The sequence below is a fragment of the Bacillus rossius genome, chromosome 3, assembly GCF_032445375.1.
Source record: "Bacillus rossius redtenbacheri isolate Brsri chromosome 3, Brsri_v3, whole genome shotgun sequence".
NCBI classification, from domain to species: Eukaryota; Metazoa; Arthropoda; class Insecta; order Phasmatodea; family Bacillidae; genus Bacillus; species Bacillus rossius.
In genome coordinates, this window is record NC_086332.1 from 115,344,059 (window position 1) to 115,366,679 (window position 22,621).

The window sequence follows — 22,621 nt, forward strand, 5'->3', positions numbered from 1 at the left end:
TCACTACAGCCACTGGGGTGCCTCACAATTTGCCACATTTAGGCAACTTAGCCACTAAATATGGTTCTTGTGAGCAGGGATGGCCATAACAAGTGCACATCTCCTTACAATCCTTCTCACGCATTTAACAAAGAGACAACACAGAGATGGCTGGACAGCATACTGTGACATAACTGCCGGGTAGCTCGCACAAATCAAGGGTTATCTCGAGAATCAGGAGTCACGTCACAACATAGTTTTCATATTTTGTTTTGCTTTCTAGAATATATGAATGCACTTTCATATGTAATTTAACCACACAGCTCATTTTAGAATAGTTAAAAAAATTAAGCAGCAACATTGAATTCACAAGAAAGGGCTGTAAAATTTGTGGTTTTAACCATACCATCTCTACTAAGTTTTTTAAAATAAAATTTTACAAACTAAACGACTTGCAATCATAAAATATGGATATATAAATAACTACTCTAAAAATATAATTGCAATGTAGCTCCAGGCATCTCAAAGGTTTCTTCATGCCAAGAAACACTACTGTAACAGAGAATTGAGCCAAAAGCAACATTGTAAAGATAATTATATAGTTTTTATTACATTGCAGTTCAAAACAAACTACACAAAACTATAAACTAAAGACCAGGTAACAAAAGACTTAAGGTTTACTCTTACAGAACCAAGTAGTTTAAAAATATTATGAACTGAAGAAAGAAACATAAAAAAAAATGGCTGTCATCTTTTAAGGGGCCCGCCTACCTGGGCACACATACGGTGTGCAGAGCTTCAGGAAAAACAACGCAATTTCAAAGCTACTCAAGATATCCGAGTGGGGCCTATTTACGAATAGCATTTAAGAGTGGTATATACCCCTTTTTAAAACCAGTTATACATGCGTCCACTACTAGCCTATTTTCTCGAGAATCATGATAGCTACAGCTTCCAGATTATTAATCTGACGAGAAAAGTAATGCAGTTTTTCCAATATAGTTTTATATTTTGGAAATCGTGATGCAAAATATATTTTAAAAAATGGTAAAAACAAGCAATTCGTTGAAGAAATTCTAGTTATTCGATGAGAAAAATGAAAATTTGAATCTATATTGTAAAAGATTATATTTTTCTGAACAAAATGGTATATTAAAAGTATAAGGTCACAGCATTAAATATCAGTTTATTTGGTTAGGAAAACTGGCTAATTTGGCATTTTTAGTGTCTGCCTTGTGCTGCTCGACGTGAAAGTTGATGCCAAGCTACGGGAAGACGAGCAGGGTGGGGATGACACTGACACGCCTCAACGTCGTCCGCTGTAGGGGAAGTGCTGATCTGTAACGGTGATAGACCTCCGTCCTCCGTCCTCCCTCCTCCCTCCTACCTCCTCCCGCTACACAGCAACGCCGTTTCTCTGAAGGATTCATGGGACAGTAGAGGTGTAAAAGTAACGAAAAAAAGCGTACCCGTATGTATTCGTTACTATAACAATTAGTACTCGTTACTATCGTATCGTTACGTTACTCGTTACTTATGATACCTCATATCATGCTATGTTATGTTGCAGCAACGAATCGAGTCGTATTGCGTACGCGTACAGTATGTCGTCGCGTAAATAATAATATATAGAATATAAACAATTAACAATATTTGATCATTAACAGTTTTTGTTAACCAAGAAACAATTCAATCTCTATTAGGGCTGTTTTATTATATTATCTCTTTTAAGATAAAAACAAAAAAAAACCTTGAAAATACACGATAATAAAAAACAAAAACATATATATTTCTAATTAGTAAAAAATACGTTCTTATAAACAGAAAAAACTTGGACGACGAATTTACAAATTATACTTTACTTAATAAACAAACATCGTTCTTTGTAACGTAAATTCATCGAATATGCGCGCGCATGCGTATAAACATACGAAAAATGAGACTAACGAAATGCATTCGTGACTAGATACCGCACTCGTTACTCAGTACCGAATACATACGGTTTGCTACAGCTCTATGGGACAGATGATTTCCTTGGCGAGTAGCTTGAAAAGAATCTTTACTCGGTAGCAACATACATTGTACAAGATTTTTAAGTCTGTTGATTCGTTCAATGGTTCGTTAATGCTGTTTGTGAGCTTTCGCATAATATAAAAAAGACACAATTATCTGTTAGTCGGTATGCATGGAAAAAAAAGCAAGACAAACAAATCGGTAAGTTAGGGCGACTTTATTTAAGTGCGAAACGGAAGAAAAGAAGAGCAACGGCTCTGATTGAGTACCAGAAACAAAGGTAAGATATAGCGATACCGATATTAATTTTTCTTTTATTAATTAAAAGAACACCGGAGAATTACAAACCAGGCTAAAAACTATTTTAAGAAACATAAGTATTTTACAACTTAGTTTGTACAATGCATTTAATTTTTTAGAAAAATCCGAAGAGTTGAAGAATATGGTGCAGTTCAAGAGGAAGTAAACAGCACAGTAACTGATCCCCAAATGGCTAACTTGACGTCTCATTTTTCTTTACCAGGATCAAGCAACGCAGGGAATGAAAATATGGTTCTGAATCCTGATGAGGAGTAACTAGCCAGCGTTTGTATTACACAAACTGCGAACTGTATTTAACGATAACATTTAGAATTAGCATTTTATTACGATCGGAGTCTAATGAAAGGCTTAAATTTTTCGTATAAATAATTTTCAGTCTAGTAATTGAACTTCTATGGATTTGTTCTTGGATATAATTATTAATACACTGTTGACTAAGTTGTAGAAACATAAATTAGTGTGCAAATGAATTTCGTTAAATTTGGCATTTTAATGGTTTCAGATGTTTGAAGAAGTCAGCACCTCAGATACTGCGGCAAAAGGCGAATATTCTACATCCACAGACAACGAAGAACAAACAACGGTTTTGAACACTGACTTCATTCACGCTAGTAACGAATTTGATTCTGAGCCTGTGGCCAGCTCTTCCCTAATTAATAGTGCTGACGAAATACCCATGCATAGAGAAAAAGAGATTCATGCCGACCGTAATTTGGAAGGATTCAGGTTCGTTGAACTGATGTATTTTATAAATAAACTGGTTGAAATAAGTAACCATAGTCCCGCTTTCGGTTGTACTCTAGCTAATATGAGTGTCGTAAGGGAGGTAATTAGAGGGTTTTCTTCCATTATTGTGTTTTCTTGTAATATGTGCAACAGAACCTTTTCAGTTCCAACTCACAATCCAAGTAGTCCTTCGTACATGGATGTAAATTCTAGGACAGTTTCTGGAATCATGAGCATCGGTGGTGGACTTTCACATCTGGAAGAGTTTTACGCGACTGTGGGAGTACCATGCATGTCAACAATGACATATTCAAAGTATCACAACAAAGTGTGTGACGGATGGGAAAAAGCAGCAACAACTCAGATGAAACAAGTTGTTGAAGAAAAGCAGCTTTAGCAAAACAAAGAGGGGACGTGGATGAATTTGGAATTCAACTCTTGACGGTGGTTGTAGATGGCTCCTGGTCCAAAAGATCCTACAAAACAAAATACGATGCATTATCTGGTGTAGCTGCAATAGTGGGTTATGAAACTAAGAAAGTTCTTTTCATGGCTGTCACTAATAAATATTACTATGTTTGTGCTCTAACAATAAATGGAACTATTCCCCAGCATGTTTGTTACAAAAATCATGAAGGAAGTTCTAGCAGCATGGAAGCTAATTTCATTCTTGAAGGCTTTCAGAAAAGTGAGGCTGAACACAATGTAAATTATGCCAGGATGATTGGGGATGGGGACAGTAGTGTTTACAAAAAAATTTTGGAAGCACGTCCTTATAAGAACATTACTGTTGAGAAAATCGAGTGTAGGAACCATCTTTTACGAAACTATAGTCGGAAGTTGATGAATATCGCCTTAAGAAAAGTCGTGTGTAACAAGATAAGCAAAATTGTGTCAGGCGTACAGAAGGCAGTTGCATACCGAAAAACTGAAAACACTATTCAAAACAATCGAATTCAAGGCTTGAAGTATGATATTGAAAATGGTCCTAGCCATGTATTTGGTGAGCACTTGGAGTGTCGAAAATTAGGGTATTTCTGTAATGGTCGAAAGGAAGGTGAAATTAATTATGTACCAGAACTTTCAAAAATTGGTCTGTATTCTCAAATCAAAAATGCTGCTGTCTACTTGTCTACGCAGGCACGTATCTTGATATTTGATGTTGATAATAATGCTGCAGAACACTTCAATTCGGTCATAGCTAAGTTTTCTGGTGGTAAGCGTATAAACTATACCACCAGAAGGTCATACCAGGAAAGATGTGCTGCTGCTGTGGTAGCACACAATACGAGAATGCCACATTACATTCTTCACAAGACAATGCAGGATGGCATCAGCCCTAACAAAGTTGCAAAAAAATTGGAACTTCAGCGCAAAGCTAGAATTAAGAAAAGGCGAACTAATAAAAAGTGCAGAAGAATCTATTTTAGGAAATCTCTAGCCCAAGCAATCAGTGCGACAAAGATTATGGGCCGCAGTGCCAGAAACCAGACATGCCAGTGGATGTATACCAACAAGAAGAAACCAGATTATTACAGTCCATTCAGAAAACTGATGAAGAACGCCGTCAAATAGAAAGAGAAACGATACTACAAGCAAGAAGTGGAGAATGGCTGGAAATGAGACGGAAACTATTGACAGCTTCAAAATTCGGGAGGGTAATACATATGAAGCCAACAACAAGCTGCAAGAACCTAGTAAGAGCCATAATATACTATCATGTCATACTTAATGTTCCAGCAGTACAACATGGCAGGAAGTCCGAAGAAACAGCCATCAAAAAGCTAGAAGACCAGGAAAAAATTAATATAAGTAAAGCTGGTCTTTTTATTGACCAAGAACACCCATTGCTGCAACACCCGATGGCCTTGTTGGCGAAGACCGTCTCGTAGAAATAAAGTGTCCTGCTTCGGCATATGGAATGGACATAAATGAAGCCACGCGAGAAGGCAAAATAAAGTATTTGAAATATTCTGAAGAAAGTCCTACTGTCATTTCGTTAAAAAAAGATCATGAATATTTCTACCAATTCCAGGGTCAGCTTCACATAACCAGAAGGGATATTTGCTTGTTTGGCATCTGGACTTTGAGCCAAAAGAAAGTAAAAGTATTAGAAATTTTCAGAGACGACACATTCTGGAAAGAAAATATGGAGCCAATACTCGTTTTATTTTATACACAATGCGTTCTTCCGGAATTAGTTTATCCTAGACACACAATAAATATGGAAATTCGGGATCCACCGCACATAACAGAGGCTATCAGAACCCATAAGATAAAATGCATGGGAAAACGAAGATCGTCCAAAACAAAACCGAATATTACATCCTGATTATATTAAACGTGAACATTTTTCAAGCTTTTGCAGAACTTTCAAGAAAATGTTGGTCTTGGATAATCATTCAAACTAATTTTTATAGTGACCTGTTTGATTTATCAGTCTGCGTCGCCTGCTCACTTAGCTTCATAGACTATCACCTTTCATACTGGAAATTATTCTTGCTCATTGTTTCCAGAACGTTTAACCATGACAAGCATTTTCATGAACCTTCATTTTTAGTATGCCAGCACCTACATGTGCATAAGAAAGTATAGCCCGTGTGGTCACGTTCAGTGCCTACCTAGAGAATCATTACCGTAATTATTTTGGATATGTAAAAAAATAAAATGTCTTACATATAATGTAAATTTTAAAGCTGAGTTAAGCTTTCCAGAATGGTTAAATGCTCAAGTGATGGTGAATGCTCAATGCAATGGTGCTTTAAAATTATAGAAGACATTGCTTGTTTAGGTGAATAAATACTGAGGTGGTCGTAACTGTTACTTAGTTTGAAGGAAATTAATTAATTTGGCAGCCAATTGAGAAACTTTTTAAAATTTATAAATGAGAAACAAGAGAATTACATAAAAAGAGTGTTCGGTATGTATAAACTTCTTGTCTTGTAAGTGCTAACAAAAAGGAGAAACGAAATAAATTTCGTTATATAATGTATAATAGCGACCATAAAAATATTTTGCTTCAGAGGTAAGCTAAATTAAATTCAGTGTTTTGTTGTTTTAAAAATGTGTGTGCATTAAATCAAATAGTATAAATGTCTGTCTAGTTAAAAATATAAAGCTTATGTACATTTTTGTGCGTCACAGGTAAAACCAATTTGTGTGTAATTCTACTAAACTTGTTTAAATAATCTGTTGTCTTTTACTGTATCGGATTTGTAAAATTATTTCTATTTAAGCATTTGTTTCTCTTAAATACCTCTCTAAAGGCCATTTTAAGAATGTTGGACTTTTCTGCAAACTGTTTTGAAAAATGTTTTTGTGATGTAAAAATATTTGTGTTTGAAATGTCTATTATACCGTAGAGTTTTTTTTTTTTAATTTGGCTTTCTTGGAAGTAACTCTTGCGCACGTTGGTTTAATTTATAGTGCTCTTTTTCAATTTCTTTGTCTTTTTTAACATAATGAACATTGTCTATTGGTGTGAAATAAAATGTATGAATTACATGTGAAATAAATACATGTTTTTTAATGTGGATTTACGTAACGATTTTTTATACAGTGCATTTTTATACAACGTCCAAATAAAATATATGCTACTTGCATGATAACTCATTGCCATGACACATGTGAAACAATTACAAAGGAAATTATTCCATCTGATAAAAACACAAACACTTTTTTTTAAACATAATACATAATATGTATGTATTTCGAAACGCTTTTACAACTATCATTGACAGATGCGAGTTATATAAAATACATAACATCGATTCGGAAAATATATTTAACTTCGGCAAGTTTTGTTTGCAGAATAAGGTAATTTCATGTTCCTTGGAGGATATGTAACGTTTAATGGTCACGTGACTTCGAAAATTACGTTGTAATGTCACTTTTCCCATTTCATGTAAAAGTTTGTGTTTTTAGCAAAATCATAGTAATGCATTTTATCTTTTTTTTTTACTTATGAACTACTACACACGCGTAAAAAAGATGCTACCATTACGATAAACATACTTTTCGCGTTATTTGACATTTGAGTTGAATGAAACGTGTGTAGCCACTGTTAGCTCGCGCGGCGCTCCGCTCGTACGGGGAAGGCAGGCAGGCAGGCAGGTAGCAATGCTGTCGAGACATCCCGACCCGTACCGCGCCGTCATGAGGAGGGAATGACCATGGAGTGAGGGAGGGTAAACCGAGTCCATCCCCTCCACCGACATCATTTCGCCAGGACGCGCTCCTAGTAGGCCACTCCTCCGAGGCTAAACTCCGCCCAGGCTAGAAGTATTTTGTGCTGCTCGCGCCGGATTCTGAGTAGCCGCTTCTCTATATACCACTCTTAAGAGTTCGCTGAGGGCCGAAAAGTACTTTTAATTTCGGATTAAGTTTTTAAACTGTATTTTTAGAAGCGTTAAAATGCCTAAAACGTGTGTTTTCAGAGTAATTTGTAGGCATAAAACAATCAGTACAGATTCTTGAAAGCACTTAAGGGGCTTGCATAACACCTTTATCTTCATTTCTCCGCCATATAATGTTACGGTCACCGCTAAAATTTCACAGTTATCCTGTGACGACGAGACGAATGCGCGCCAGTTCAGAGACTTGCGCTTAGAGGCTATACCGCGCTGGAAGCACCAGCGAGCGTCGCGCTTATCATCCCGCCTCACTAACACACATACATCCCTAACGAGGCGGGCCCCTTAAGTCATAGCCTGAATTTCAAGGATTCATAAGGTTATATAAAAAAGAACAAGTTGTAATGCATGCCTACAAGCAATGTGACGTTGGTTGAAAGAGCACAAGCTACACACACCGACAGTCTCGTTGAGGCTGTTACCTGAGTGATGGTCACGTCGTAGCCCTGTGTCGGGTTGTCCTCAGACCGGAACACACACAGGTTGTTGTACTCGTCACGGGGCTCGATGGCCAGCGAGTGCGAGATCCCCGCCGTGCACACCACGATGGAGCTGTGCCGCACGAACACAGACTTGTTCGGGTCTGGTGGACCTGCATGAAGGATGCATACAATTGTTGGTGACTTTCACCAATAACATTTAAAAAACTAAAAACAAAAAAATACAAATAAATCACCATTAGGTGTGGTGAAGTTATTTTATTAGGTGCCAAAAGTTATATACAGCTGGACTCTTTAAAGAAATGTATGTGTACAAATAGAAATTTCATGATCTTTTCTAAGATCTGTTTACTCTTTCAGGACTAAACAAGTGTTCCAAGTTCCAGTACACTAATGGCCCGTCATACCAGCAATGACCCGTCACACCAGTACAACAGCAACTCCCTGCACAAATGCTAATACATTGAAAGCAAAATTGTATTTTGTAAATTATATATTTCAATTGCCGTAGATGTCAACTAATGGTTAGCTGCAAGAGTGTATGCAGGGGAGAGATGGGGAGAATAAATAGTCCCCCACCCCCACACCCTTCCCTCAAATCCAAATAAAAAAACTAATTTGTCCACTATAAAGGTTGAACTTGTCAACTTTATATAACAACATGGAGGAACTAAATTAATGTATCATATTTTATAATTTCACTTCAGTGCACATTTCTTTATTTCTCTATGAACCATAAGTCAGTAATTTTGTATTTATATCTTTTAATGTAAAACTTCTTTGCTCAAGGAATGAGATATTTTGTTTAACCAATAAGGATGGTATTTTCAAAGTTCATAATTAATATTATCTGACTAAGAGTTTGTAAAACAATCTGGTATTGGTCGAAAAGGTAGAACAAAAACTATTGCTGGAAAATAAAAGTTTGTTTGGAATTTTAAGTGAAAAAAAACGAAAATGGGAATTGATATAGAAACCTTCGGATAAGCAAGACGTGACATTACATTACTGAAGAAATTGGAATTATGACCCGTTGGAATACTTTGAAGAATGGCAGGAAATAATAGGAGACATTGATAATATTGATAATTTGGAAATATTTATTGAATTGAAGAAGAATTAGTATTTGTACGAAGATTATAAGAAACATCGAGGCGTTCCCAGGATGAAGACTATAAATCACAATTACGAAGATTGGCAGTAATATTGAGGTGTTCCCAGGACGGAGAAAGAAATATTCTGAATAATCGACTGTACGAGACCATCCGGAAACAGCGAGAGGCGTTCCCAGGACGAAGACGAACAACGAGAGGCGTTTCCAGGACGAAGGCTTGGAATCGACGAGAGGCGTTCCCAGGACGAAGACGAAGAATTGCTACGAGGCGTTCCCAGGACGAAGACATGAAACAGCGGAGTGGCGTTTCAAAGATGAAGACGTGGAATATTCGTTGCTGAGTTCCCGTATAACAAAGACAGACATCGTAATGTATAGTTCGTTACTACTGAACTATACTAACAGGTCGGTCAGATATTTGTAAAGGAATTTTACAAAACTTACTAGCTTTGCAAAAACTAACACACCGGAATAGTTAACATCACGTGAAATCAGTTTAAATACTCTTTACACCAATACCAGACTGCTTAAGTCTATTGACAACTTGAGTTAAAGTTAAAAAGGTTGTATGTCCTCTAATCTAATGAACTTACGAATTTTTCCACGACATACCCAGATCTACCTACTGAATAGTCAGGACAATAAAAAAAATTAATAAATTTTGTATAGTAAACATTCGCTGATTGAAGACTTGCAATAAAACAGGTTCAAAGAGGTTGATACTACTTTACTGGTACTAAACAAATTATGAATATCTGTTGATAATTATGGAATGTCACTGAAAACGGATAACGGTTATTTTCCGATCACGTTGCGAATATTGTGTCATTCATAATCAAGTCAACATATCTAAATACTTTTAATGTTTACTCAGTATTACAACTTCTTAGAAGTTGTTGGCGCTCACAAATTAATATAAAATGATTCGTTCTTTTGCTTTTATTCTATAAATACATTAGAACGAGTCTAATTACTTTCGAGTCATTCAAAGTCAAATCAATTTATAATAAGCAATTAATGTTTTGATAGAGAAAGCCCGTTTAGATTGGCTACCACAACGAGGGGCTATAAATCAAAGGATTAGCACAAAGTATATTGACTACAACAACGTGGAAATTTTAACTTAAGTTTAGAGATCCCACATACATGATGTCAGAAGAAAACAGGAACACTTATTTCTTAAGGGGAAATAACTCAAGGGCTACATCAGAAACAGATTCATCTGAAAACACAGATCAAACTGAAATAGACATGAACATCAGACAGGGCGACGTACCAACACCGCAAACAGGCGAAGTAGATACGAGAATATGGGAAACTAACACGTCAGGAATGGAACAAATATTTAGGTTCATGCGCGAAGCGAAGGAAGAATCGGTGAAATAGAAAAGGAAATGCAGTTGCGAAATACCGTCAGAACTCATAGAGAAGTAGATGTAGTACATTCACAAACTACAATACTTGAAACTATTAATTTGACTAATTCCGCAGGAATTATTCGAGGTTCGGATATGAATAATAGCATCGTTCAAACAGCTATAACAGATCCGATATTAACTTTACATCATCCAGCTAAGAAATGGTTAGACAGTATACCAACTTACTCCGGGATTAGCACGGAAAACCCCATGCGATTTTTGAGAGCATTTGAAGAATATTGTAAAACTTTCGCACTACACGAAGCAGATAAGTTGAAATGTGTGTCATTGTTTAAAGAATACAGCTTTCTTTTGGTGGGAAATGTTACAAGATACTGTTACAGAGTATGAAATATTTAGGAAATTATTCACACAACAATTTTGGAATACTAGGGTTCAGAGTTATCTAAGAATCCAGTTACATGCAGAAAAATTCGACAAGAAAAATAAAAGTTTAGAAGCACATGTTAGTGAAATGTACGAACGAACCAGGTATTTAGATTGCAGAATGGAGGATGCGGAGTTCGTTGCACTAATATTATCACAACTACCTATTAAATATCAATTACAGTTTGCGGGTAGACAATTTTCAAATATTGTGGAATTTAAGGAACAACTATTAGTGTATGACAAACTTGAAAAGCTAGATAGAACGACGGCAAACAGGGAAACATACGAATGTAGAGAACCAAATGAAAATCGTAATAATATTAAACCGAATGTACCTCTGTATTCAAATTGGCACCAAAGAAAATTTGAAAATACAGGAGAACAGAGACCACCGCAAGTTAACACATTGGGATTCGATAATTATAAACGAAATTGGTATGACAGAAATCAATACAATAGGAGGAATTTTTGGAAATATGGTAACCAGAATTATAATAAGAATAATTATCAGGAATCAGATAGGAAATATAATTTTTCAAGACAACAAATGAAGGGAAATTGGAGAAGAAATGACGACTATTGTAAAAACACACAGAACGCAGGAGGGGCTGTGACACAGATGACTTACGATGTGCATACAGTTGAAAATACTCCACAGGAACAGACAAATACTATATTTCCGACACAAGGAAACAAACCAAGGGATCAATTCGCATGTAATGTAGGTAAAACACCAGAGTGGATACCAAACCCGAAACTTATGTTTGAAAATTCAACACATCAGAACGTACAAGGAGGAAGTAATGTAATGGGTTTTAAAAACCGTGATTTTAATTCAAACGCGACTTGGCATTCACAAGAGGCTAATCAACATACACAACCGTTAAACTAAGTAGGGTTAGAAAGGATAGACTCCGAACGTCTAACCCAAAACTAGAGAATGGAGTCAAAAATAACTCTAGCGGGAAAACGGTGAATATGTCAATGGGAAGGAATACTAAACAATTACACACTATAATGTTAAATAACAACGACAGGGAATTTTTAAGCGATGAAACAAGTGAAGAAACCGCGATTAACGACAAAGAAGCTTTATGTCCTGAAATCACTTTAATGATAAACGGAGTAAAAGTTCCGGTATTATTAGACAGCGGGGCTGAAATTTCTTGCATCAGTTCTGACTGCGTCGAAATGATTGAAAGTACAGGAGTAAAATTACCTATTCTGCCAGTACCGAACTTAAAGATCATAGGTGTGACGACTAAATTTAGCCCGATCATCAACAAACAGACATTACTAGAAGTGAATGGACTTGGAACAACTAAGTTAGTACCAGTACCAATTGTGAAAGGATTGGCGAAACCCATTATTCTAGGTACTGATTTTCTAACTAAATTCAAAGTTATATTAGATTTTGGAGGATGGCTAGTTACTACTAATGACGACGGATCGTCATCAACCAGTGCGGAAAATTGGCAATTTACTGATCATTGTTTAGGCACATTAAAGAAGGAAAAAAAGGAAGTACAAACATGTTGTATTACCACTAATGATTTAATAGCTTCGGAAGCAGATTTGAAGAATGCTACAGTAGGTATCTCATTAAATGACGAAAAATTAAAAAGACGTTTATTTGAAGTCTTGTTATTACATAGGGAAACTTTTTCTGACAAACCCAGATTAAACAAATTATATCAAGCTAAAATTGAAATTAAGGAGGGAGAGCCTTTTCACAAGAAATCATATCCCATTCCGGCCAAATATTTAGACGAAGCTGAGAAGTACTTACAGTTAATGTTAGATTGGAAAGTCATAAAAAGAGCAGCTAGCCCTTACGCAAACCCAATCATTTGCGTTAGAAAGAAGGACGGAACTGTTAGATTATGTTTAGATGCTGGAGAGGTTAATAAAATTACGTTACGAGATCGAGAGAGTCCACATGCTACGAGTGATATACTACGACTATATCAAGGCGTAAAATTTCTTACTACCTTAGATTTATCTGCGGGCTACCGGCAAATTCCACTTCAAGAAAATTCTCAAAAGTATACTTCTTTTCTATTCAAGAACTACCAATATGTTTTTCAAGTGATGCCATTCGGACTTTGTAATGCTGTTGCAGAATTCACTTGATGTTTAGAAGAAACACTAGGTCCAGCATGTAGAAGTTTCGCACGAGCCTATGTGGACGATATATTGATTACATCTAACAGTTTTGAAGAACACCTGGAACACATCCACTTAGTTTTGTCTCGCTTGGAGGAAGCAGGCATGACTGTTAAACTATCTAAGTCCGTGTTTTGTAGGCAGGAGTTACCATTCTTAGGTCATATACTTACTCCAGATGGCATTAAAACATCGTCCGATAAGCTACACGCCATGACAAATTTTCCTGTTCCGAAAAATGTAAATCAACTAAGAACGTTCCTAGGAGTTATCGGATTCTATCGAAACTATGATAACCGAATCGCACAGGTGGTGTTACCACTATTTAGCTTGTTGAAGAAGGATAGAGCGTGGAAATGGGAAACAACTGAACAGACAGCATTCGACGATTTGAAATCCATTTTTCTTAAAGAAAAAGTTATATACCATCCAGTACAAGGAAGAGAATTCCTATTATATACAGATGCTTCTGATTATGCTTTGGGTACGAAATTAGCACAATTGGACGAAACTGGAGTAGAAAAGACGGTAGCTATGGCCAGTAGAACGTTAAACAGTGCTGAAAGAAACTACACTGTCACCGAAAAGGAGACTTTAGCCATCATTTGGTCCTTACAAAAATTTCGAGACTTACTCTTAGGCGAACGAATTAAATTACTAACCGATCACCAAGCACTGACATGTTTAAAAACTGGAAAAATTATTGGCAGTCGATTAACTCGATGGAGTTTACTCATGCAAGAATTCGACATACACATCCAACATATTAAGGGTAAGGAAAATTTGGTTGCTGATTACCTTAGCAGAATACCAGATTTATCTTCCGATGTACCGTCACACGAGAATTGCACAAAGGAATATATAGTAGCGAATATGCTAGCGGATAGATTTAAACAAAATAAATTGCTTACAAACATTGTCAGAAATTTAGGAACATTACAAGTTGAAGATGATTTTTGTAAATTAGTAACGAGTAAGCTACAAGATACCGAAATAACTCACAAAATACATTTGAAATATTGTATTTCGGAGGATGGTGTTCTATTTTATAAGAATCACAACAAAAAGAAATTTGAAGACGAATGGAAACCCGTTATACCTAAGCAAGTAATATTACAATTAATTCGAGAAACTCATGAAATTTGGGGACACATCGGATCAAAAAAATTAGCAGAGTCATTGAGTAGACAAATATTTTGGCCAAACTTACAGAAAACTGTCGCCAAGGTCACATCTTCCTGTGATCTATGTCAGAGAACCAAGTGTTCACACAAGACAATGATAGGCGAATTACAATCTATCATTCCCGAAGCGCCATTGAAGTTAGTGTCCGTAGATTTGTTTGGACCACTACCGAGTTCTGCAGCCAAAGTAACATACAAATTTGTCATGATGGATATATTTTCAAAATATACTAAGTTATATCCAATCGTTCACACGCCACCGGTAAAATTGTATATTCAAAAGTCAAACAATTCATAAATGAAATTGGACAACCGAGTGCCGTTTTGTCAGACCGAGGAACACAATTTACAGGAAGAATTTGGCAGGAAGGATTGAGGAAATTAAATGTTATTCCTACCACATCTTCTATAAGACATCCTCAAGGAAACCCAGTAGAGCGCGTAATGAGAACATTAGGGAACATGCTGAGGTCGTTTTTCCACGAATTACATATTGGTTGGAGGAATAAAATTCCTTTCATTGAATGCGTGATCAACCATACTGTGCATAGTTCATCAGGTTTAACACCGCATGAAATACTTACTGGACAGAGATCTACTCTAATTCCTGAAGTGATATTGTCTAGACCTACTGCAGGACTACCTAGTAACGAGAAAAAGGATCTGGAAGGAACACTGAAGGAAATTCAAGACATGGTAAAAGCTCGTTTAATAGCTGCCGCCGACACGTGCAGAAGAGGACTGAAACCTGCAAACAAAATTAATTTATCTTGCGGAAACTTAGTACTAAAGAGAACTAACTACAGTAGTCAATTTTGGGAATTGGTTACAAAGAAACTTTTCTTATTATATGAAGGTCCTTATCGCATAACTAAGGTTATAAGAGAAAATTGTTACGAATTGGCAGATATTGACACAGGAAAAATAATAGGTCATTACAATGTAACACAATTAATAATTTATAAAGACCCTAATATGATAGAGAGTTAAATTTTCATCTTGTTTGACAAACATACCATTAATTAAAGTTTGGAGGGGCAAAGTAATCGTTTATTTGAAAATTTGTTTTATTTACACACGCACTGATGATATGAATGCATAATATTTGTATAACGTGAAAGGTTAATGTATGTACTGAGTACAAAACAAAACAAACATATGATACAATTGTTTCACTATATTTAAAATAGAAAACATGTACATATTAAATGGAGAATTGTTTTGTTGTTTTGTTATTTGAGTGTTAATTGTATGTAATTCTTGTAAATATTTAACTATGATATGTGTTAAATTGTAATTTTGTCCATAATGTATTATTGTTATTGGAAGAATACCTCTAGTGTATAGTGTCACCATACACAGTGTAGACATTCTTCGGAGAGGCATTCTATAAAGGTTGAAATTGTCAACTTTATATAACAAGATGGAGGAACTAAATTAATGTATCATATTTTATAATTTCACTTCAGTGCACATTTCTTTATTTCTCTATGAACCATAAGTTAGTAATTTTGTATTTATATATTTTAATGTAAAATTTCTTTGCTCAAGGAATGAGATATTTTGTTTAACCAATAAGGATGGTATTTTCAAAGTTCATGTTTAATATTATATGACTAAGAGTTTGTAAAACAATCTGGTATTGGTCGAATACGTAGAACAAAAACTATTGCTGGAAAATAAAAGTTTGTTTGGAATTTTAAGTGAAAAAAACGAAAATGGGAATTGATATAGAAACCTTCAGATAAGCAAGACGTGACATTACATTACTGAAGAAATTGGAATTATGACTGTTGGAATACTTTGAAGAATGGCAGTAAATAATAGGAGACATTGATAATATTGATAATTTGGAAATATTTACTGAATTGAAGAAGAATTAGTAATTGTACGAAGATTATAAGAAACATCGAGGCGTTCCCAGGATGAAGACTATGAATCACAATTACGAAGATTGGCAGTAATATTGAGGTGTTCCCAGGACGGAGAAAGAAATATTCTGAATAATCGACTGTACGAGACCATCCGGAAACAGCGAGAGGCGTTCCCAGGACGAAGACGAAGAATTGCTACGAGGCGTTCCCAGGACGAAGACGAAGAATTGCTACGAGGCGTTCCCAGGACGAAGACATGAAACAGCGGAGTGGCGTTTCAAGGATGAAGACGTGGAATATTCGTTGCTGAGTTCCCGTATAACGAAGACAGACATCGTAATGCATAGTTCGTTACTACTGAACTATACTAACAGGTCGGTCAGATATTTGTAAAGGAATTTTACAAAACTTACTAGCTTTGCAAAAACTAACACACCGGAATAGTTAACATCACGTGAAATCAGTTTAAATACTCTTTACACCAATACCAGACTGCTTAAGTCTATTGACAACTTGAGTTAAAGTTAAAAAGGTTGTATGTCCTCTAATCTAATGAACTTACGAATTTTTCCACGACATACCCAGATCTACCTACTGAATAGTCAGGACAATAAAAAAAATTAATAAATTTTGTATAGTAAACATTCGCTGATTGAAGACTTGCAATTAAACAGGTTCAAAGAGGTTGATACTACTTTACTGGTATTAAACAAATTATGAATATCTGTTGATAATTATGGAATGTCACTGAAAACGGATAACGGTTATTTTCCGATCACTTTGCGAATATTGTGTCATTCTTAATCAAGTCAACATATCTAAATACTTTTAATGTTTACTCAGTATTACAACTTCTTATAAGTTGTTGGCGCTCACAAATTAATATAAAATGATTCGTTCTTTTGCTTTTATTCTATAAATACATTAGAACGAGTCTAATTACTTTCGAGTCATTCAAAGTCAAATCAATTTATAATAAGTAATAAATGTTTTGATAGAGAAGGCCCGTTTACCACTAACAAGTGAAAATAATTTGAAAGCAAACAGCAACCAAAATGATTCTATCATTCCCCCAAGTGAAATTCTGTGTATGCTCCTGGTTAGCTGACATAATGCATAGTTGCTAGTATGGGTGATCTATCACAGATTAAGAAATTGTATAACGTCAAAGGAAAAAAAATAAAAGGGTGAGTTTGTTGTTGATACTAAAAAGACTTCCTCGGCCATAACTATTTAAGGATTGGCCACACTTGCAGTGAACAGCACAAATGTGCTGGTGACGAGGTATCGCGCCCACAGGGTAAGGAGACTGATCTACTATAACAAACCATGAGCAAATTGGTGCTCCACGTGTCTTTTTCTACTTGCGGTAAACATGTAAAAGGTCATAAGAGACAGTTAACACACAACTAAACAAATCAGGGTACTGGGGATCCAACCATGGTGTATAGTAAAGAAGAGAGATGTGAGTAGGAAAATTTTCCATTTATCTGTTCAGAAAATTTTTCGTGTTTCTGTTCAGAAAATTTTTTGGAAAAATATTGGTGTAATTTTGTGAAGGAAAAAAAGTATGTTTCTGGGAAAAATTTTTTTTCCAATACAACATAGATTTAATTAAATTAAGATAGGTTGATTACTATGATAATAGTGCAATCTTTCTATGCTGTAATCTGTATGCATATATAGTGTGTAGTATTATTCTCTATAACGAACTTTTTAAATCACTTGTAAAATTTTAAGTAACTATTCTGAGCAAAGTACATGCAAAAACACTTTGAATTTAAACAGTAGGGGGGTGTACCCGTATTAATGAAACTTTTTTTTTAACACCTAATGGCTCGCTTCTTTTGTTAGTTTGTTATATTGGTATGAAACAGTTGATAAAATCTATTTGTTTGTTTCTGTGAAAGTATAATTGGTAAATTTTCCGGTTTTGCAGAAAAACTTCCGGTAAATTAACAGAAAATATTCCAAAAATACTTTACCGGAAAACTAACATCTCTAGTAAGGGTTCTTACTAGCATTTGCCTGGAGTGATTCCAGGGAATCAAGGAAGACCAAAATCAGGATTTGAAGCACAATCCTCTATAATGTGAGTCCAGCATAGGGGAGATCCTTGTACCTTGGGACACTTTTACCTTGGGACACAAGCGATTGTGCTGCTCCTAATGGTTAATAAGTATTCATATGGTGACAGTGAGGAAAGAATTACAATATCTTTGCATTAACAAATGTTTCATTGCAAATGGAGGCTGTGTTTACTTCCAGTGCTTCATTTTATGTTTTTAGATAGTGAAAGTAAATTATTTGATGAAGTTTAGTGGTGTGTTAATGTGAAAGGTAACTTATTCACATTTATAAAATATATTAAAATACATTCTGTGCAGTCTTATTCAATTAATACAATATTTACACATCTGAATTTTGTAGGTTAAGCAAACTGTACTGAACATTAAAACAAATTGTGTATTTCTTGTACCTTGGGACATTCTTTATATTGTACCTTGGGACATGTCCCAAGGTACATGGTATGTCCCATGGTACAAGTCTGAAAAATATTTAAGTGCAATGTGAATTATTTTTGTTACAGTAAATGATGGGAAGAAGCAAAACAGGAAACACTAGGAAAAAAATCCAACCAGGAGACATGGAAGCAGCAGCAAAAGCTGTTCTTTCATTGGAAATGAGCATTAGAAAGGCAGCGGAAAAGTTTGGTGATACCAAATCTTCCCTTTCTCGACACCTGAAGAGCCATAAAGAATCTGGAAAATTGGAATTTGTATACAGTACTTCAAATGCTGTTAAACAGGTATTTACTGAAAAAGAAGAACACATTCTTTTGAATTATCTTGTTACAGAATCAAAATGGCATTATGGATTGTCTACAATAGAAGTAAGAAAACTTGCTTATGAATATGCTGTAGCAAATGTAAAACAGCACCCACCTTCTTGGGACATAACGAAAATGGCAGAGAAACAGTGGTATGCTACATTTGTCAAGAAATACAAGGACAGGCTTTCTCTATGTAAACCACAACCAAATAGTTTGTCTCGTATGACCAGTTTTAATCGAAACAACGTAAATTTATTTTTCGGTAAATTGATGGAGGTGCAGGAAAAGTTGAAGTTTTCTCCAAACACAATTTGGAATGTAGATGAAACCAATTGTCCTACTGTCCACGTGCCTGTCCGTGTCCTAGCAGAAAAAGGGTCAAAGCAAGTCGGCAGTGCTACATCTGCTGAGCGGGGAGCTAACGTAACAATGATTGCTTGTGTCAATGCAAGTGGTTCATTAGCCCTTCCACCACTTCTAGTGTTCCCACGTGTGCATTTTAAAGAGCACATGTTAAAGAACTCACCACCTGGAACGATTGGAGCAGCCAATCCAAGCGGATGGTCAAACAGTGAAATATTCGTACAGTTTTTGAATAATTTCATATCTATTGTGAAACCTTCCAAAGGAAATGAAGTTCTTTTGATTCTTGACAACCACGAGAGCCACATTTCCCTTCAGGCTGTACAACTCGCAAAGGAAAATGGCATTGTAATGCTTACTTTTCCACCTCACACTAGCCATAAGCTACAGCCACTGGACATATCAGTATTCAATCCATTCAAGAAGTACTACAACCGTGCTTGCACCGAATGGATGCTCATGAATCCAGGAAAACCAGTTTCTTTATATGATGTAGCAGAGCTTGTGGGTAAAGCTTTTCCTTTGGCTTTTACACCTGTAAATATTTCGTCAGGTTTCCGTGTTTCTGGAATTTGGCCCCTTAACTCTGAAATATTTTGTGATGATGAATTTTTATCCTCAGAAGTGAGCAACAGACCTCTACAGCATTCAAAACAGGCTCCAGTTACATCTGATGAGACTCGTGTTACTTCTGGCGAGACTTCTGAGCTTGCTATGTTACTCCAGACCCTGCTGGTGTTATCTTTGAGTCTGCTGATGTTTCTTCTAAACCTGCTGCTGAAACACCTGATGTCACTGTTGAAACGACTGGTCCTGCTTGTGAGACAGCTGATCCCATTGGTGAGACATGTAATTCTGTGAATGAGGGGCCTGTTACAATTGATAAGAATCCTGATTGCACCAGATGGAACCTTGTTTCAGTTAAAGAGACTCATTAACCATTGGTGAAACTCCATTTTCATCCACTGCAATGTCCATGGAGGCAGCACTTCCAGAGGATCGGAACTCTTTCTTAACCATTCATTATTCTCCTGAACAAATTCGCCCCTTTCCCAAAGCTGCTCCTCGAACAGGAAAAAGAGGAGGCAGAAAGTCAGGAAGATGCCGGATACTAACAGACACACCTGAAAAAAATGCAATAGAAGAAGACTACTTTGCTAGAAGTGCTAAAAAGTTAAAGGAAAAAACAAAGGATGTCACAAATATGCCTGTTGTAAGCAAGAAGAAGGCGTTAAAGAGGAAGCTTTCTCCTGAATCAAGTAGTGACGATGAAAATGACGACGTACTGTCCTTTGGATCTTCACTGGATGACGTAGATCTCTGTGAGCAGTCTGACGATGACGAACTTTATTATTTGTAGAACATTGTTGTCGGAGACTTTTGTATTATTAAACTAAGTGGTAAAAAAATGGTTCAGCACTATGTTGTTTGTGTTGTTGGTGCTACTGAAGAAGGCGAACTCCAAGTTAGATATCTCAAACGCCTCATAGGTTCTAACAAGTTTGTTTACGATGACACATGTAGTATTTATACAATGCCTAAATATGATGTTATTCTTTAACTGCCTAAACCAGTAACTGTTGGTGGTACAGCAAGAAGGCAGTCACAAATATCTTTCCCAGTCTGTCTTGGAAAATTTAATGTTCAGTGAAAGACCCCTGATGAATAGGAACTGTATGTTTTAATTATTTAATCTGATCAGTAGTGAACATTAGATGCTTTTCATTAGTGTTTCCACGTCTGATGTAAGATTATTTTTAAAAAAAGATTTTCAAATGTTTGTAATCCCTCTATTCATACATACAGATATGTTGAAGTGCATTTGGTAATACTTAAAGTAGTTATAGTTTTATAGTAATAAAATGGTAATATTTTATTATATTCTTTAATCTCTTTAAAAGATTGGTCAAACTGTCCCTAGGTACAGTATGTTATGTCCCGAGGTACAAGCATGTACTGTACCTTGGGACACATTGCAGGCTACTGTTTTATATAGGGCCTACTATAGAAATTTTCTTTATTGGGTTAGATATATTTTGACACATTTACAACTTGCTTAATAACATAACAGTGCTCTGCCACATAGCAGATTAATATAATTGATACAAATATGTTTTCCTTTGGCAAATGTATAAAAAAGTGTCCCACGGTATAAGGAGCTCCACTATAACCACTGCCCTATCACACAGCCTAGCAACATAGTACACAAAGTCTTGTCATCTCAAGAACATCAGTGCCTAACGGAACTTTGTGACATGAAACAATAACTTGAAATATCATTTTTATTAATTTAAATACAAACATTGTTCAATAAGTCCAAGAACAATGCAGTGGCTAGGGCAGCCAACCAGTAAAAACTGTATTGCCCCGACAATAAGTCATAAATATTTAACCCAAATTTATAAAGAAAAATACACGCCCCACTTATTTTCTGGTATTTTAGGTAATTTAAAAAAATAAAATAAAAAATATTTAGTTCAGTGTACCTTAAAAAAACATGTCTTTCGTATGCATTAAAAAATTTTTGCGAAGTTGCAAAATTCTTTTTATAAATAACAGTGATGAAGTATCTCTCACGAGGCCTGAAGCCCGGTCCCAAACCCGCTACCAGGAGTCGCCGCTGCCTGCGGAACACACCCACCGGCCGGCGGTCGCGGTCCAGATAAGCAGCCCTCCTTACAGTTGCCAACTAAACCCTTGTGGGCAATACAATTATAAACTAAAATTATTCTAAGGACTCAAATCAAAATGATTTATAAACAATATTTTATTAAGGCAGATGTGTCAACAAATAAAAAAAATTTAGTTATTCTACTAACTATTTTTTATAGGTTTTTGGCACGAGGTGACAATGTCTCCCTCCCTTGCGCCACCCCCTAACAGCAGTCTTCATCAGTTCTCGGCCAGGGGCGGATGTGTTGTCTCGTGGAGAAACAGCAACTTTGTTTTCAACTGTGTACTTACATTCTGGTAACTACATATCATAGCTCCAAAACCTTTTTTTCTTTAACTCCCCGCGTGACCCCGGGTAAATTTTGCAGTGTAGGGCTTTTCTTGGCTGTTTTTAACTTGATCTTGCAACGTGACCATTTCACTGCAAGGTTAAACACTATATGGGACTGGCCGACTCCAGTTAACATACAGGTAACTGGAGTTAATCAGCCGTGCATACGCCTGCCAGTTACAACTTAATTATTTTTGTGCTAACGAAAGTAGCTTCATAGCTTGTGCTGCAGAGCCCGATAGACTGTTTCAGCGTTAATAATTTACGGGATTGGCCGTCTCCAATAAAAATACCCCCCCCCCCCTTGAATATTGCCTCTAAGAAAATATCAAACCATAACGTAAAGTGCAATTGTTCAATTGTTTCGTGTAATTTGTGTAGGCG

At 36.0% G+C, this 22,621-nt stretch overlaps 1 protein-coding gene across 4 annotated transcripts in view; it reads right to left on the reverse strand.

Annotated features, from left to right (window-relative positions):
• The window catches only part of LOC134531178 (apoptosis-resistant E3 ubiquitin protein ligase 1), a 404,465-nt gene that overhangs the window by 157,750 nt on the left and 224,094 nt on the right, over positions 1-22,621 (reverse strand). For all 4 annotated transcript variants that reach the window (XM_063366812.1, XM_063366811.1, XM_063366814.1 and 1 more), the window contains exon 6: positions 7,874-8,043. In XM_063366812.1, coding sequence (XP_063222882.1) covers positions 7,874-8,043 — 170 coding nt within the window. The remainder of the gene's footprint in view (positions 1-7,873; positions 8,044-22,621) is intronic.